Source organism: Megalops cyprinoides, chromosome 20 (genome assembly GCF_013368585.1).
Source record: "Megalops cyprinoides isolate fMegCyp1 chromosome 20, fMegCyp1.pri, whole genome shotgun sequence".
Taxonomy (NCBI): Eukaryota; Metazoa; Chordata; class Actinopteri; order Elopiformes; family Megalopidae; genus Megalops; species Megalops cyprinoides.
In genome coordinates, this window is record NC_050602.1 from 5,496,317 (window position 1) to 5,512,509 (window position 16,193).

At 47.5% G+C, this 16,193-nt stretch overlaps 1 protein-coding gene across 4 annotated transcripts in view; it reads right to left on the minus strand.

Moving 5' to 3' along the window:
• The window catches only part of LOC118796001, a 76,073-nt gene that overhangs the window by 54,637 nt on the left and 5,243 nt on the right, over positions 1 to 16,193 (minus strand). For 2 of the 4 annotated variants that reach the window (XM_036554833.1, XM_036554830.1), the window contains exon 2: positions 13,920 to 13,949. In XM_036554833.1, the coding sequence (XP_036410726.1) occupies positions 13,920 to 13,949 (30 nt within the window). Of the gene's footprint in view, positions 1 to 9,196; positions 9,323 to 13,919; positions 13,950 to 14,080; positions 14,131 to 16,193 lie in introns of those variants that run through there. The other 2 variants (XM_036554832.1, XM_036554831.1) reach the window with 2 other exon arrangements.

The window sequence follows — 16,193 nt, forward strand, 5'->3', positions numbered from 1 at the left end:
AGAGGAGGGAAGAGCCGAAGATGAATCATTTAGCACGTAAAACAACGGTTTTCCCAGAAGGCCATACAGCAAAAAAAAAAAAAAAAATCGCACAATGTCTGTATCTCTGCCACCTGCAAGGAGACAGTAGTGAAAAATTATAGATAATTCTGCAACTCCACAGCTAGCACTGATATACCAGCAAATTACTAGTATGGACATAACTGAAAACGAAAGTGTACACATGCACATTTAGTATATACAGTAATGCACATGACCACATGTGTCTGATCTCATTGGAGGTGGGATGCATAACCTGTCGCACACAGAGTTTTCCAATTCTGCGGTAACAGACATCACAGACAGACAGTGTTTGGAGGAGGACAGAAACTGATGATTGCTGTTTCTGTGGGCAGAGGGGCTGAAGTGTTTATGACTCCGGGAGCGTTAGAACAGCCTGGGAAAGTGTGCGATTCCCGGGGCAAGATGTTCTGCATCCAGCGGGGAGGGACTGGACAGTGTCCAACAGAGTGGCGGCGATTCCCGGGTCTACACAGACGATATCTCTCCCCTCTCACATGCGGCTGGCATGCTTCGCATGCACGTATGACACGTGACTCCTCTGGTTATCGCCGCGGATGGACCATGAGCACACGGGCTGCGGTAACAATAACCATGCCGCAGTGAGGCGTCGCAGCGTATGCATAAGCGGTAGACGTGACCCACATGGCACTCTGACATGGAAGCATTCCTGGCTGGTGTACATACCAGCGCAGCAAATGGTCCCTTCTTTCAAAACAAACCCCTCTGCCGAGACGCCTCTCCTTCTCCCTTATTTCAAACTCAAACTGATTTGTTTGCCTTTTTTTTTTGTTCTGAGACATTTTTGGCGCGAAACAGCTGGCTTTAGCGAACGTGGGCTGACCTGTAGAGAGCCAATACCATTTTTGGACCAAACTCAGGCTCCGAGAGGTGAAGGCAAGCGGAGGCCAAGCTGAATTTGCGAAACATTCCATCGCGTTCAACTCACCCTCTTGATCTGTCCAAATGCGCGCCTTGGCCGGGTCACTCCATATGAAATCAATTTGCTCTTAAAAAACGGGGCCCACTTTTCGCCTCATTCTGTTTTGATTAAAATGACTGGATTTGGTTGCCAATGGGACAACAATAACAGTGGACCTGTCTGTTCACCTGTGGGCAAACAGGTTTGGTTGAGCGGTCAAAACCAAGAGTCAGAGCTCCCACTGTACCACCGTTTCTCAGAGTAGTGGGGTCTCTTAGCTAATGATTTCATGGGGTATTCCTGCGTGACTCCTCTGACCAAATGGTCGATTTGTGCTCTGTCAGGCAACACTCTTCCCAGTACAGTCATGGACCTTAGGGTGGCATGTGTGTGTGTGCGTTTGTGGGGTACCCGGGAGGTCCGGGGTGCGGTCGCCTTAGCGACTGTGAGAAAGCTCCTCTGTGGGTCCCGAGAGACTGGGGGCCCTCGTGTCTCCGCGGCAACACCATCAAATGGGGAATAATTAAGCGTTTGATCCCCCCATTTGCATCACAAACGAGGCCTTGAGCCTTGTCCAATTTCGGCCCTCATAAAAGCCTCAGAGCACGACTGATTACATAAAACAACTCTGTCTGCACTCTTAAAGTTCCCTTTTTTCCCTTCTTTCAAATGAGTTAACTGAGGCTTCAAATATCGGCAGGCGTTTATAAGAATCTGATGCAAGTAGCATTACCTGCCAAACCCTTTTAATGATGCGATCACGGTTCTGCTGTTCCTTTAACGCTTGTTTCTGATCAGACTGACAGCCTTTAAATCATGCGCTGCAGAACGGAGCACATACCTTGAGTATCTGTCTTTCTCTGTCAAAACTGTGCGGTCTGAAATCTTTTCCCTGTGAGGCAGTAGGTGGTGAGACTGGCCTTTCTTTACCCCGTAGTGTTTTGCCGGCAGAGCCAAAGCCGGCAGCAATGGCCGTCGGTGCCCCCCTGCGGCGTGAGCTCTGAATGGGAGTCAGTGGAGCACAGCTCGTTATCTCTGCTTCCTGGAGGAAGAGGAGTCACATGACTTCATCTCCAGCATGCTGAGAGAAGGAGAGGGAGTCTCAGGTGGTGTATCAAACACACACACACACACACACACACACACACACACACACGCACACAAGCACACAAGCACACACACACATAAACAAATACATAAACACACGCCAGGCCACTGTGACCTGGCAGCTCATACGCGATCCTTTCCCTGCACTTTAACCATGTTAAATGGTTACTACAGCTGGAATGACAGATCCACTTTCAGTATTTCAGCTAAGTGAAAAACTCTATTACTGCAGCTGCGGTGACAGCATGGGCCTCCAGCCAGTGCTTTGGTAAGGTTAATCATTCCACTCTCAGCACCGGGTAAAGTCACAGAGTAGCCGGCCTGCTCTGGCCTGCCTCTGAACTCCGCCGCAAAGCCATAATGAGGGGCCAGAGTAACCCGAGGAGCAGAGAGGAAAGGAGCAGTCAGTCATTACTGCCCGGCCTCATTCCCCAGCCTCTCCCTCAGAATGCCACTGCCCGCCATTGTAAGGGATACTCCGATCAGGGTTGTCTTTGGCTCCTGTTCCCGTTGGATTGGCTTCTGGGCGCTGGGACATGAAGGGAAGAGTTTGGCTTTGATGGTGGAGTGTTTTCTCCTTCCCACCACCTTTCTCCACTGTTGCAGACTGGCACTGAGGGGCGGAAGGGTACTGGGAACGAGGTGGCCAATCAGAGCTTCACACACATGACTGCCCTGCCCCTTGTATGCGCCCTATCCTCACACATCTGCATGCAAAACTCAGGGACACATATGTCATGTACGCACAAGCACGCGCACACACGCACACACACACACACACACACACACACACACACACACACACACAGAGTCCCAGTGCCTCTGCAGATCAGGCAGGGTGAGCCAAAGGGAGATGTTTGGAGTCTAAACAATAAGGGGGAAATCAGAGCCTCCGTGGACACGCGTTCCCATGCTGAGAACCCGCGGAGTGACTTCATCTGTGCCCTCTTTCTGCTCCTCCTGCTCAGCTGCCTTCATTCACCACGGCCCGCGCTAACGTTACCCAGGGCTGGATTTCAGTCAAACGCCTCCACACACACACACACCTCAACGCCTGTGCACAGTTTAAGATAATAACCCAGATTTACACTCTCAAATGCAATCAATGTGGGGGGCACTGGGCAAGCCAGCACAGAGAGGGTTTGTTTGTACAACCCTCGATCTGGGGGAGAGTTAAGGACATCTAATAATGGTCTCTAAAATATGATCAGTAGTTTTACCTTACAATAATCATACACACACAACACCTGCATACTTAGTGTCACTTGAAGTTTCCTGGAAGAAGTCTACAGGTACTTGAAGATGAACCCAAACTAGGCTGTTTACTTAGCCTGACCCAGAAAGTCAGTCACAGAAGGCCCACTGAAGGCAGAGCCGTGGGTTCGGAATGCTTGGTACGTCCGTCCGAACGCTTTCTCTGTGTTTTCCTTTCCTGAGTAACCAAACGGATGCCAGCTGGGTCACCTCACAGGTGTGAACACCCTATTTTCAGGAGGAGAGAACCGGCTGCTGTTCTTCCTCCGTAACCCGATCGACCAGGAGCCGCCTCTAATGTCAGGGATTAAGTCGTTATGCTCAGGGATTCAGCGAGGGCTGTATTCCAAGAGAGAAACAGGCAGGGCTTCAGTCTTTCCTGGTGCTGTCCGTGGCCGAGGCTGAGGCCAGTCCCTGCTCCCATATGCCTGATACCGTCTTCCAGGACAAGAGAAAGTGGACTCAAAAAGCCATGCTAAAATGCCCTTACCGTAAACGTCAATATTCATTTCAATACATCAGTTTCAAAGACCTCATAATCATCCTTCTGCTTTCAAAGTTTATTGAATAAGCAATGGCTGGTCTGACTGAAAATGCTTGTAGCTTAGCACTGCTACTTGTTTGCTGTAGTACTGGCTGTTCTCCACCTATTTTCTTGCTGCTCTTGTAGCTCCTGTGGTGTATCTTTTATGCGCAACCTCATTACACAATGGTCCTATGACACATTTTGGGAGTTCAGGTAAATAAAGGATTAAATTACCTTCTGTAGCAGCTTAAGCTTTTGTAGTATCAGATATAAATGTATTTTCTGTAGTAAATGACACCGCCACAGCGCAGCAGTTTCAGTACCAATTGGGTACTGGGTGGCTGGTCTGTGACAAGGCCAAATGGAGACTGTGGGGGAGGGTGGCAGACTGATCTGTTTTGGAAATTCAGGAAAGGGAACAGAATTCTACCACCACCCCACATCTGGAGAGGGGAAAGCCTCCAGTCTTTCAGTTGAAACACATGACTGTCCTCTCTGAGCCAGGTGGCACTTAATCACCCTGCTACTTACTGCTTAGTAGAGGCCCTCAGAGTAACCCCCATAGCTTATGTTGTAACCTCTTTTGCTGCTAGATGCTTTGTGATGAAAATGGGGTACCCCGTTCAAAGGTGCAGCAGCTGTGCCCCAGCTGGATAATGAACCTGCACCCTTCTGGGTCATGAGACCTGCTCTTGAATGCCGCTGCACACTGCCGCCCATCAGCTTAGAGCACTGCTTCTTGCGGATGGGTTTTTATCGACTGTCTGAACGCTCCAGAGAAGAGGAAGAGGGCCAAATTGGCAGCGGTCAGCGGATGTAATTTAAGGAGCGTGTGGTTGGGATACGGGGGGGGGGGGGGGGCGGGATGGTCAAGGGGACAATCGCACGGATCTGTTTCGCCGCTCCCCGCCACGCTGTGGTTAGCTTTCAGAGCTTGGAATGTTCCACAGATGAAGAAGAAGACGAGGGAGAAACACCGCTGATTACAGTGGCACGCATAGCATGCTGGGATGGAAGATAGCCGGCTGGCCTCCCATCTGATAAAGGATGTCTAATGCTCAGCACATTCAGAACATTGCATTACCGACAGTGTGTGATAGCTAATGTGTACTCAGGGTCAAATGCACACATAAAACATCTGTGCTGGGACCAAAACGTAGCACAGATGTAACCTTATATAAGAGATAGACAATATAATGAATGAACATATGAAGCAAAGTGAATTTTATATGGCATTGCATCAATGTCTGAAAGCTGGTGAGGTACTCCGGGGAGCTATTAAAGCTCTCAGTCATCTGAAGATGCAATGGCGTGGTTTTCAACAACAGCACTGAGAAATGATCAGGAGGAAATATGAGGAAATATTTTCTGCACAGTCTAGAGCAACATACATGGCAGTATGTGTTACATGTGTATTCTGACCAGTGTCTGCAACATACAACATAAATGCATGTTTTTGTACACATTACAATGTATACAAAAACATATGCAGGGATGCACACATGCATATGGATACTGACAATGGAAATTGATATAACAATAATAGCATATATTTTCATATTTCCAGCAAATGTTTTGATATAAATACAAAAAATATTTTTCATGTCTTCAATCATGTCTTGAATGTCTCGGTACTGTTTTGTGTGGAGAATTTATTTGTGAGTATAACGGAACACAACAGGGCCCTATGCCAGTCACTGAAAGAGGGAACTGTGGGATTGAAGCCTCCCCTCTTGTATGCTTTCTGTTCCACACTCAGTGGGGGTAGATGACCATCTGTCCTCGCCTGTCTCCCGGAGGTCTGGGGTCTGGTCTGATCAGCAGACTAACTCTACAATGTGTGTGTGAGTGCGTGCATGCGTGTGTGTGTGTGTGTGTGTGTGTGTGTGTGTGTTTGGGGGTTGGGTTTCAACACTGCCTATATCCTTAGACCTCCCAGCTGCGGATATTCACCGACACTTCACTTGTCACATGGGTCACAAATTTCTGACCTAGTGCAGCCCCACGGACCCTGTCCTGTACACATTGCAAAAATATAACAGCTCAGGTCACTTCGAAGCACCTTCGAGGGCTTCAGGGAATACACCTGCCAAGCTCATTATACAGGCCAGATAGTACACTGTCGAGCCATTACAGAGATTTTACAAACACACAGCCAGACTTGTGTGGGCTAAGATGTCTCTCACATTTACACCAATGAGATCAGGAAGGACACCAAGAATCAGGGAGACTGACAGGTTGGTCCACCCTTCCCAGCATGGGACAAAACAGTCATGCCCTGACCTCTGACCCCTGTGGGACCCTGTAATCCAAGCTGGACACTGTTTAAGCACAAGGGCTGTTCTCTGAAAAATCTGCAACACTTTGCCTCACAAGTATCATTTCACATAATGTTTACATCAAATTGAAGTGAATTTCTGAGGAAAGTATTTCAGAGGGAACCCCAGGAAACCAAGAAACCTTAGGAAAAGTATTTTGTTGGACCATCCAAGTACACACCAAGTTGGCTGCCCTTACAAACCATATTCATAAAGTCATGACACAGTCAACCGAACACTTCCCCTGGGTTTCATTTTCTCACCAAACAACAGTATAAGAGCCTTATAAACAGACCTGCCCAGTGCTACATCATACAGTCAGGGTCAAACAGAATACTATACCACTCACACAGTCACTGTTAGTACTGGAGTCACTGGAAGTCTTCTCTATACCCAATGCCTCATGTGTTATTTTAAACCCTGGAATCTGCATTATTCTATTCAGCTATTTTTAAAAGGGCTTATACATCGCAACAGCTGCTTAGCCCTGATACCAGCAGCTGTGAGATGTTTCTCTGACATGCGCCTCTCCGCACAATAGAAAACTTTCCATTAACACGCAGCTAGCTTTGTTACCTTCGAGAAAGGTTGGGAAAATACAGAGTCCAGTCGTTGTATCTCCATCAAAAGACTCCAAAGTCAAAAAACATGGCAGACTTGAGGTCAGGCTTTGCTTTGGCAAAGGTGCGGGACATGTTTGGGAGTGGCTTTCGTGTCAGGCCGACACCTTTCTCGAATGACACGTGAGACACTTCTCTTTCAGGCACAGGGGAGTGAGACCGCTTTGTCACGTAACTCGACACTTGTTTTATAAAGTGTTCTTTCCGGAAAATGTCTCCTCTTGACCCTCTTCAGAGCTAATGGTGAAATAACGACAATGCATTCCTTCAGACATGCTATTCTTATCACCTGGCTGTGGCCAGTGTCATTGGTTCACTATGGATGGATTCCGACCTTTGCACATTGACCTCTCTCTGACCCTGGTGGCCAGCTACAGTTCAATAAGGTCTGAAAAGGTGACAGTTATTTTTACAGGTCTCGGGCGGCCAGCTTAGTAAGAGTTTCATGAATGCTCCCAAAGTCCAAGCACTTTGCTAGTGTGACACAAACACAATAGCTGACAGATGGGGATGAGGAAGCCCATTGGCCGGTCAGACCCCAGCAGGGCGGGGCCCCTGGAGAAAAGGCTGAGAATGGGAGAGCTGGGAATGGAGCCAAATCGATCCCACCGTATTGTCCAGTGTTTATGAAATCTCCAGCTTGCCAAACAGCTTTTTTTTGTATTGGAAGATTTGACTCGGACGCTTTCAAGCCCGCTGAAAGATCTGGGACGCCCTGCACCCGGGGTTGACGCCACGTTCATCCCTGAGACCCGGCTTTTCCAGAGCTTGGTGCCAGTTGCAGCCCACTCCTTTCAGGCCTTTCACCTCACCAGGGGGGTGGGCACAAGGTGGGAGGGTGGAGTAAGCAGACCACTTAATTAGAACAAGAAGCGCTTTACCACATACACACTTGGGATGCGTGATACTTACTATAAGAGTCTAGATAGAATAAATACATAGAATAAGTACTGTACCTAGAATAAGTACTGTACTTACTTAGAATAACAGATGTACTTTACCAACTGATCATAACATTACATTACTATTCAGGAACCTGACTTACAGCCAGATGGTTGCAGGTTTAAGTTGCAGGTATTGCCGTTGTACCCTCGAGCAATGCGATTAACCTGAAAGGCTTCAGTAAATATCAAGCTGTTTAAGCGGTTAAAATGTGAGCTATGCCACTCGCCCCGGATAAAGGCGTCTACTTAGACAAAGAAATCATTTCAAGTAGCATAACCTGTCTGGATTCGGGATCAGGTCATAAACAACACGCCCAGGTAATCCCCGGCAGTTGAAGGGGATGAGAATAAGAGCGACTACAAGGCTAACAGGAACTCTCTCGAGCATGGTAAAATTGAGACAACCTTCGAAAAACCTTGTAGCACAGGTTGTTCGTAAGACACATACCATCAGCCCGCATGCTAAGGGCTACATTATCTAAGTTCACACGGTCATCAAAGATACATCATCATGCACTTGAAAAGAAAAGCTGAGCTCTCTAAAGACAGATAAACACACAAAATGGCACTTTAAGCTTTACCACGTGGCTTTCTCAACTAAGAGCCTGCCTGATTAGGATCTGAACATGCCCAACTGTGCTACCCAAGACATGTTAACTGCTGCCTCTCTGTCAGAGCAGATGTCATACGTCTTAGGTCATCTGAAGGGAAACATGCATTCCTCTAATGTTTTCAGTTGTTTAACTATGTGCCTTTTCCAAGAAAATCCCAGGCATGTTTTCTTGTGTGCACAGAATGATAAATCTCCTACAGCAGCATGTCCTCCTCCATAAGGACACCGGGAGTTCTTCTCCAGATGCTGATTTAGTGAGCTGCGCGCAGAGAGCCATCTGAGAACCCTGTCAGAGATTAACGTCAGAGACAGCCCGGAGCAGCCAGGACCGGCAACATCCGCAGCAACTGTTCACTGTGACGCGTTGGCCACCAAAGCGTGAGGACGGTGCTTAAATGACAGCAACAACAGCGCTTCCAGACCCGCGGCGTGGACGGCCACCAGCGAGGCTGTGACCGTGGCGTGGTCCTTTAGAAACATGGTCTTCTGAGGAAGAACGGGGTGACTGGTGAGGCGACCGTATGGACATCACCTCCTGCCACCTGCCTGTGAGAGCTCACTTCCCGAGCAACTGACTGAATGTCAGCTCCTGACAGAACACCCCCGAGCAGCATGCATTTTACAAGATTTTACAAGATTTTACAAGATTTACAAGATGCATGACCGCTATATGACCGCCCTGGCATTTCAGGCAGGTTTAATGCCGGCGCAGTCCTCAGTGACAGCAAATATCATACAGAAGGCAAAGAACATATGCACCATTTGGACATTTCATGTCAGCCCCTTGGTTTTTTTGCCTTAACGCCCTACGCCCCCCTCGACCCTGCCTTACCTGCGACATGGCTGTCTCCCCCCAGCCACTTCCAGGCATCCTAAAGGCCCTCACAGGCAGGGCTTGGATCCCACGAGCGCTCACTCCCTGATCTGAACAGCGCAGCGAGCGCGTTTCACTCTGAGACTGAGATGAGCGAAAAAAAAGAAAAACAGGCGGGGGAGGAAAAGCCCATCCCTGGAGAGGGAGAGAAAAAAAAGAGAAAGAGAGAGGGAGAGAAAGGAGGGGCGACTCTGTCCAGAAATCTGAAAAGTGCCCCTGAGCTGCGGGACTCGTGCGCAAGTCCCAGGGGGGCCCAATCGAGACGAGCGATTGGGTGAGGCGGACCAATCGAGCAGCAGGACTGCCCTGCCCTCTGACGGAGCAGTCAGACAGGTACAGCGACTGAGCCTCTTCGCAGACACACCTGGAGAGCATCCAAAGGAGTTGAGCCCGTCTGTGGAAAAATAAGGGACTCGGCAAAGGCTCTCCTCTGAGTGTGAGAAACGGCTGGAATTATAGAACAGTGATCAAATACAGCAGAACATTCTCCTGTTTAAACTCTCTGGAGAGAACAGAAGCATTTGCCTTAAATATGACATCAGTCAATCCCTCATCATTGGCAGGCACATAAGCCATTCTCTACAAATAGTTATAAAAATCTGACCTCTGTATTCACATTTAATATATTAATCTAACTGGAATTGACTGTTCATTTTAAGATTATTGGAAAAACAAACAAACAAAAACAATAAGCAATTTAACTCAGGGATGTGTTTGGTTGGACACACCAAACATACACCTGCTAGATCGCTTTTACAAGGATATTTGATAAATGTATGGTGTGTTCAAACAGGCCCATTGGCCTGCTAAACTCGTGATGCTAAGTTTGTTTGAACAGAGGCCATCCTCTCTGTGTATGATTTTAAATGACCACTCTAGGTGCTCTTTAATAGAACTGACTGTGGAAGACACCAGATTATTTGGCTCAGGCCTGATCAGTTCCTCTCTCATGCCATAACCTGAGGAGATCAGCAAGCATGTCGGAGGAGCAGCTGAACATGGCTGGCTCTGGCTGACAGGGTCCAAGGGGGACAAAACCCTCCCAAAAAACCAGCTGGCCCTTCAACTTCTTCAAAGGAAATTCTTTTGCCGGGACACTGCAAGGAAGGGAAAGGAGGCAAAAAGTGTCTTTCTGCCAAGAAGGAAGGAGAGCAACAGGACGGCCTTGGTGAATGTCGCCGTGGCGACTCCCGCCTTCGATTCCCCCTCATGGCCAAGTGCAAAGGCGCAAACAATGACTGCAGTGGCCACTACTGAACGTGGACGTGTGACCTACATTAGAAATCTGGATAAGCCCTTTGGCCCGGGGCATTCGGAAAAGAAAACAACAGGAAAGTTGCCAGTCGTGAGCTTACAAAGACCTAACGGCCAGAGCCTCAGTGTGGCAATGGCCATTGTATGGTTCTTTTCGACGTGGGGAGAGTCAGGCACTGTTGTGGTGCTTCAACTATTTTGTCATTTGACACTCCGACTACAGGACACGTACAGGATTGTGACATTGTTCAACGCCTCACATGCTTCTCTGTGGACAAAGGAGCTGCCGCCGACGGCACAGAACTTGCCTTCTCATCTTTGTTTTTTGTTTTTTTTTTTTTTTTTTGGGGGGGGGGGGGGGGGTATTTTTTTGCCCGCTGTGCGGTTTCTAAGCTTCTAGGGCAATTATGGTGGAATTTAACCCCTGCTCTACCCACTGTCTTTAAGGTCAGGACGATCCAGTGTTTACTCTGGGAGCTCTTTAAGGCTTTTCCCCGGCCCCACGTTTACATTGGCAGGGGGAAGGAACGTGTCGCCCTGAAAACCGCGTGCTCTTGCCGCGGAAGACAAACATGAATCAAAGCGGGGGAGCCAGGGTCTTTGGGTTCAGGCGGGGATCAGGCGCATGTTGACCGAGCTGACCCCCGTCCCGCTGTAAGAGTACCCCTCAGCTACAAAACACGAAAAGGGGAACAGCCAGAGGATTTTCACAGATTAGCGACCCCACTCAAATTACCCCTTCACTCTGTGCTCGGCGTAGGCCGGTGACATGAAGCATTTGATCAGCTTCCAGGCAAAAAAGAGCTCCTCACAATCACATTATTCTCATACAGGAACATTATCCTCTCATTTGGTTCTGTGCAAGGGTAAATACACCATAAACAGTGAATCAGGCATAATTGCGGCCCTAATCACACAAGCAATTTCAAATTTACCAGCTGTAATACAGAAGGACGTTTCAAGTCAGGTGACCCACTGATTATAAGTACCTGCACCACTTGAGTCCTCTGTTTGTACACACAAACAGAGACTAACAGTGATATTCAAAGTTCATCTAAGTCATCTTTCCATCACAGAAATGTTAAAAAATGTACAAAATTGAAGGACGAGGATTGAGGATGTGAAGTGACTACTAGTCTGGCTCCAACACATTCCTTTTGCTCTTTCTTTTTCTTAAAACTCTTAAAAGTTATTTCAGTGTAAATAAGTCACATTTTCTTGGCCTCCCTGTTCTTTTACCCAGAAGAGTTCAATGAAAACAGGCAGGAAAAGCTTCGACTTGACAGGTTTCAAACGGGTTGGCATGACCGAGCAACGGCGTGATCAAGCAATGGCGTGACCAACACAGAAATGCCAACTGAGTCACGGCAAAAGGCCAACACGAAGCATCTCCAGACAACAGCGACAGGAAGCGCGCAAACAAAAAGCCGAGAGTAACACAAAGGCTTCAAATCCCCTTGAGCTTTCTGCAGAATCTCGAAGTGAGAGCATCAACTCTGCGCAGACTAAGACGACTGTGCCCTTGTTCAGCATGAATGACCTGCTGGCTGAGCTCACAGGAAGCCTCAGTTACTCCTCCAGGTTCCCCAGACAGGTGTGGCCACTGGCCAGGTGTATACGGAGAGACTGAGATCAGGGGAGAGCTGGCATTAACAGGGACTTGTAATGGCACTTTGCAGCTGTAGTCATTTTACCCACAAATCTCACGCAGCACCAGAGGAATGCATTAAGCTGTTCTAGCCTGTATATCAGGGGTTTTTCCAAAGAACAGAGCATTGGCACTGCACCATAACACTCCTTCAGTTGTGGCAACTTTAGCCAGCATACCAACTTTCCAAAATTACCTAAAAGTATCTCATCTTAAACTGCCAAATGAGGCCTGTTGCCAGGCCATCTTGATTCTCCAATGTCATCCTTTTGTACAAGAAAACCATTTATGTGAGCACCTTCACACACAAGAGTTTTGGGGTTTTGGGGAGACCCCTGTGTGTGTGTCTATATGTAGGTACATGTATGTACACAGTCAGCAGAAGTACAATGAGGTAATCTCTGCTGCACACATGTGAATAAATGGACATGCTGAATCAGTAATATACGAGCAAGCGCTTATGAAATCACTGCGTCCTCCAGTTCAGTGGGATTTATCTCTTGGTTCTGTTCCACTTGCATGTGAAAACCATAAAGGCGTGTAGAGCTGGATCCTGGGCTGATTCTCCCCCTCACTGGTAGTTCTCCAGTGTCTGACGTACGGACAGTAAGAATTCCTGGACTTCCTGGAATAGAACTGGAATTCTCCACACTGATGGGGGGTTCTAGGTCCTCTGGTCAAGTGATTACCTCCCATCATTCTCCTAAAGCTGTACACCGGATCTGCACTAACTACTGAAGTACCAGTTTGACAGACTGGGGGAACTTTGGGGCAGTTCTGCAAACAATCATTAGTTTAAATCTGGTAAATCTACCTGGGGATTTAAATTAAGTCAATTAAAGTTTCCTTGAAAATGGATTCAGGTTGAAGCTAGTGTTTATTTGCATGCAGCAAGACTATACCAGCAAACTGCTTTCTGATTCATTAGCTTGATATGTCCAATAAAACACTCTCACTGGGTGAGTATCCTATCTGATGAGAAGAGGAAGGTCACCGCATTGTTGTGGGGATGGGATGGAACAGGATGACAGTTATGTAAGCACAATGTGTCCCTTTGTGCTTACTGGCAGCGGACTTGCACACAGGTAAACAGACAGGCTCAAACCTGCAGGTAGCACATCCAGGAAAAGTATCAGAAATCTGCTGAAGATGAACTAAGGAGGAGCCCAGCCCTCTGCGCCACACCTCATCCGCATGACTACAGTTACCATGCAGCGATAACAACGCTCTCTCCAAACGCTCCCGCTCATCGCCCCAAGCAATTACAGTGGTTTTACAAAACGTGTATCAGTCCCTTTTTTGACATCTGTGCGTTTCAGCAGGCACATGGGATGTAGGTCCACTGCTGGTGAGCTCAAACAAGGGGGTGAAGGTGCTTCTCATTGTTGATGGGAGATGGATAGGTGTCAGATATCTGCAACATTAAACTGCTTCCTTGTATGAGGCTGTAATTTTTAACTGTGAAGCCAGACTATGCCTGACGCAGTAATTCTCGGTGACTGTGTGCCACATGTACTATTAGCGTCCTTCCACCTCAGAAGTAGTCTAGAGCAGAGGAGTGATCCGCCCCTATTTTCTCCTCCTTGCCTCTTCCCAACTTTCATCAGGAACAGATAAGAGGTGCCTGTTTGTGTAAAGCCGATAAATGATAAACTCGTCCTCCGGGCCAAGCGCCGAGAACAGCCAAACCCTGTTCTTGTCCACGGCCCCCGCGCTCCTGAGGAATAAAATATGACAAACAAACCAAACCAGAGGAGTAGAAGGAAAGGGCTGCCTTACCTGCTGCATGGCGGGGGAGCGTCTTAATCCCTGTGGGAAAAAAGGACAAAAAACACTGAGGACAGGGAGTCCAAGGCCCGGTTCAGGTTGCAGTGCCTGGCTTCCCTCCCCTTTCATGTAAATTTGTGGCCCTAACACAACTTGCCTATTGCATAGCTCACCCTTGGCGCACTGGCTGCCTTTCAAAACCAGTGAAAAGACATTAGCGACTGCTCTGTTGCTTTTAATTGGAGGTGTGCTGGTACTGTTAGGGGGGTTCTGAGAGGTAGGCTCCTGATCAAAAATAAGATTCACCACGAGGTCCACAAATGTGCACATGTGCATCTGTTTCTGGGGGAGAGACACAAATAATCAATTCGTTGTATTTAGATTTGCATTCGGCCATTTGGCAGATACTCTTTTCCAGAGCAACTTACAAGGCAAAGGTGCATAAACTTATATCATAAGGCCCCACATAAAAACAGTACATACAAAAGGCATCAGGTGGAATCTGAACGTGTTAATCCATCACAAAGTGCTACGATGACCTGTGCCAAACTGAACAGTGTATAAAGTGTTGCAATTTCAACAGCTATCGTCACAGTGCAATAATAACATCATAAAGCAACAATCAAGGTAGGAAGGGGATGCAGCATGAAGAGGTGGGTCTTCGGTGTGTGGTGGAAAAGGCCAGCAACTGTGCTGTCCTGACCTGACCGGCATATAACTGTCACTTTCATAATTTCCTCTCCTGAACGTGGCAAGCATGCCCATGCAACAGAACACACACTGCATGAGGGCGAGCTGTAAACAGATCACAGGTTCTTAGAAAAATATTTCCTAGAGCGCTCCCTGCCTGGTAGCAACCCCCTCCTCCCATTTCCTGGGTAGTTTCAAACTTGTTGAAAGTCATTATGTCTAAAGTTCAGTGGTTACAAAAAAAGAAGAAAATGGGGAAAAAAAAACTTTAACGAGTTTCAGAAGAAATGACAAGTTAATGGTGGAGATTGGTTTTTAAAAGGCTCTGTTTCAAAGCCCCTCCCCCTGCTTTCCCTTTCCCTCGTAAATGCTAGCCGTTTGATCTCCCTGGCCCACTCCGAGGGACTCCGCTCAGCGTGGGCACCTCATGTGGAGATACAGGCTTCCTGAACGACTGATCTTACTGAAGGTTGATGGGGCCGGGCAACGTCGCGACAAGCCGACCTTTGACCTCCGCCAGTTAGGAGTCTGGGGTGGAGGGGGTGTGGGGTCCACCAGGCTGAACCTGGGGCTGGCGCTCAGATGTGAGGCGCTTCGGGGTCCCGTTGACCCCCCGCAGGTGTCGTCAGTGGGTCGCCTGTGTAAACCCCGCCCTCAGTCATTACGGGCACGCTCCGGTCCCATCTGGATCCACCTATAAGCCAATCACAGGTACCGACCCCCTCCCAATTTGACAGTGTCCCTGCCGTGATTCGCCATAAAACAGGAATGCTGCTTCTCCTCAGAGGCAAATTTCTTTTTCAATTATTGCCTTCCTTTGCTTGTTTGTTATCGTTTCCTTGATCTGGAAAGGGGCCAAGGGCCTTGAACAAAGCTGTGCCTGCCCAAAAGCAACACACCGTAATGAGAGGAAAACGGCCACACGTTTCTTTGATTTACAGACCCCTTGTTCACAGCAAAAAAAAAAAAGAAAAAGAAAAATGGCAGGGGTTCAAAGGGACTCTGGAACAGATAAAGGTGGATTTCTGCACAGATGAAGCCAGACAGCAAGTAACCAGAGTTACGCCAGAGACTTGTGAAATCCCGGTACGAGAGAGCCCAAGGGAGACACCAGTGACAAGACGTTGCTTGCCCAGAAGGAACTGTGCACAAACAGGACTAACACAGAACTCAAAGGCATCTTTTGATTCAGATCAGCACTTACCAAGAACTATGCCAATATATATGATAATAATTTGACATCCAGAATATGAAGACTACACTTTTCAAAAGTGATGTTAAAACATACCGTACTTCTCAAACTTCTAATAAAATTTATTACAACTTTCTAGAGGCGGTTTTATGGAATACATTCTTCAATGAATACATAAAGTAACATTTTGTAACATTTTGTATAAGAAAATGTCATTGCATAAGGGTGTCAATTAAGCTGCAAAAATATAAAAAGTAATATATTTGTACTGCATATGCTGTATTAGACATTTGCTAAAAAGAGCATTCTTTGTTTTTCAGATTTCACGTTTTGATATACATTGTTGCATGCTAAGCATCAGTGTGGCAAGTCAAGCTGCAACTCTGATGCTGTAACTGCCAACA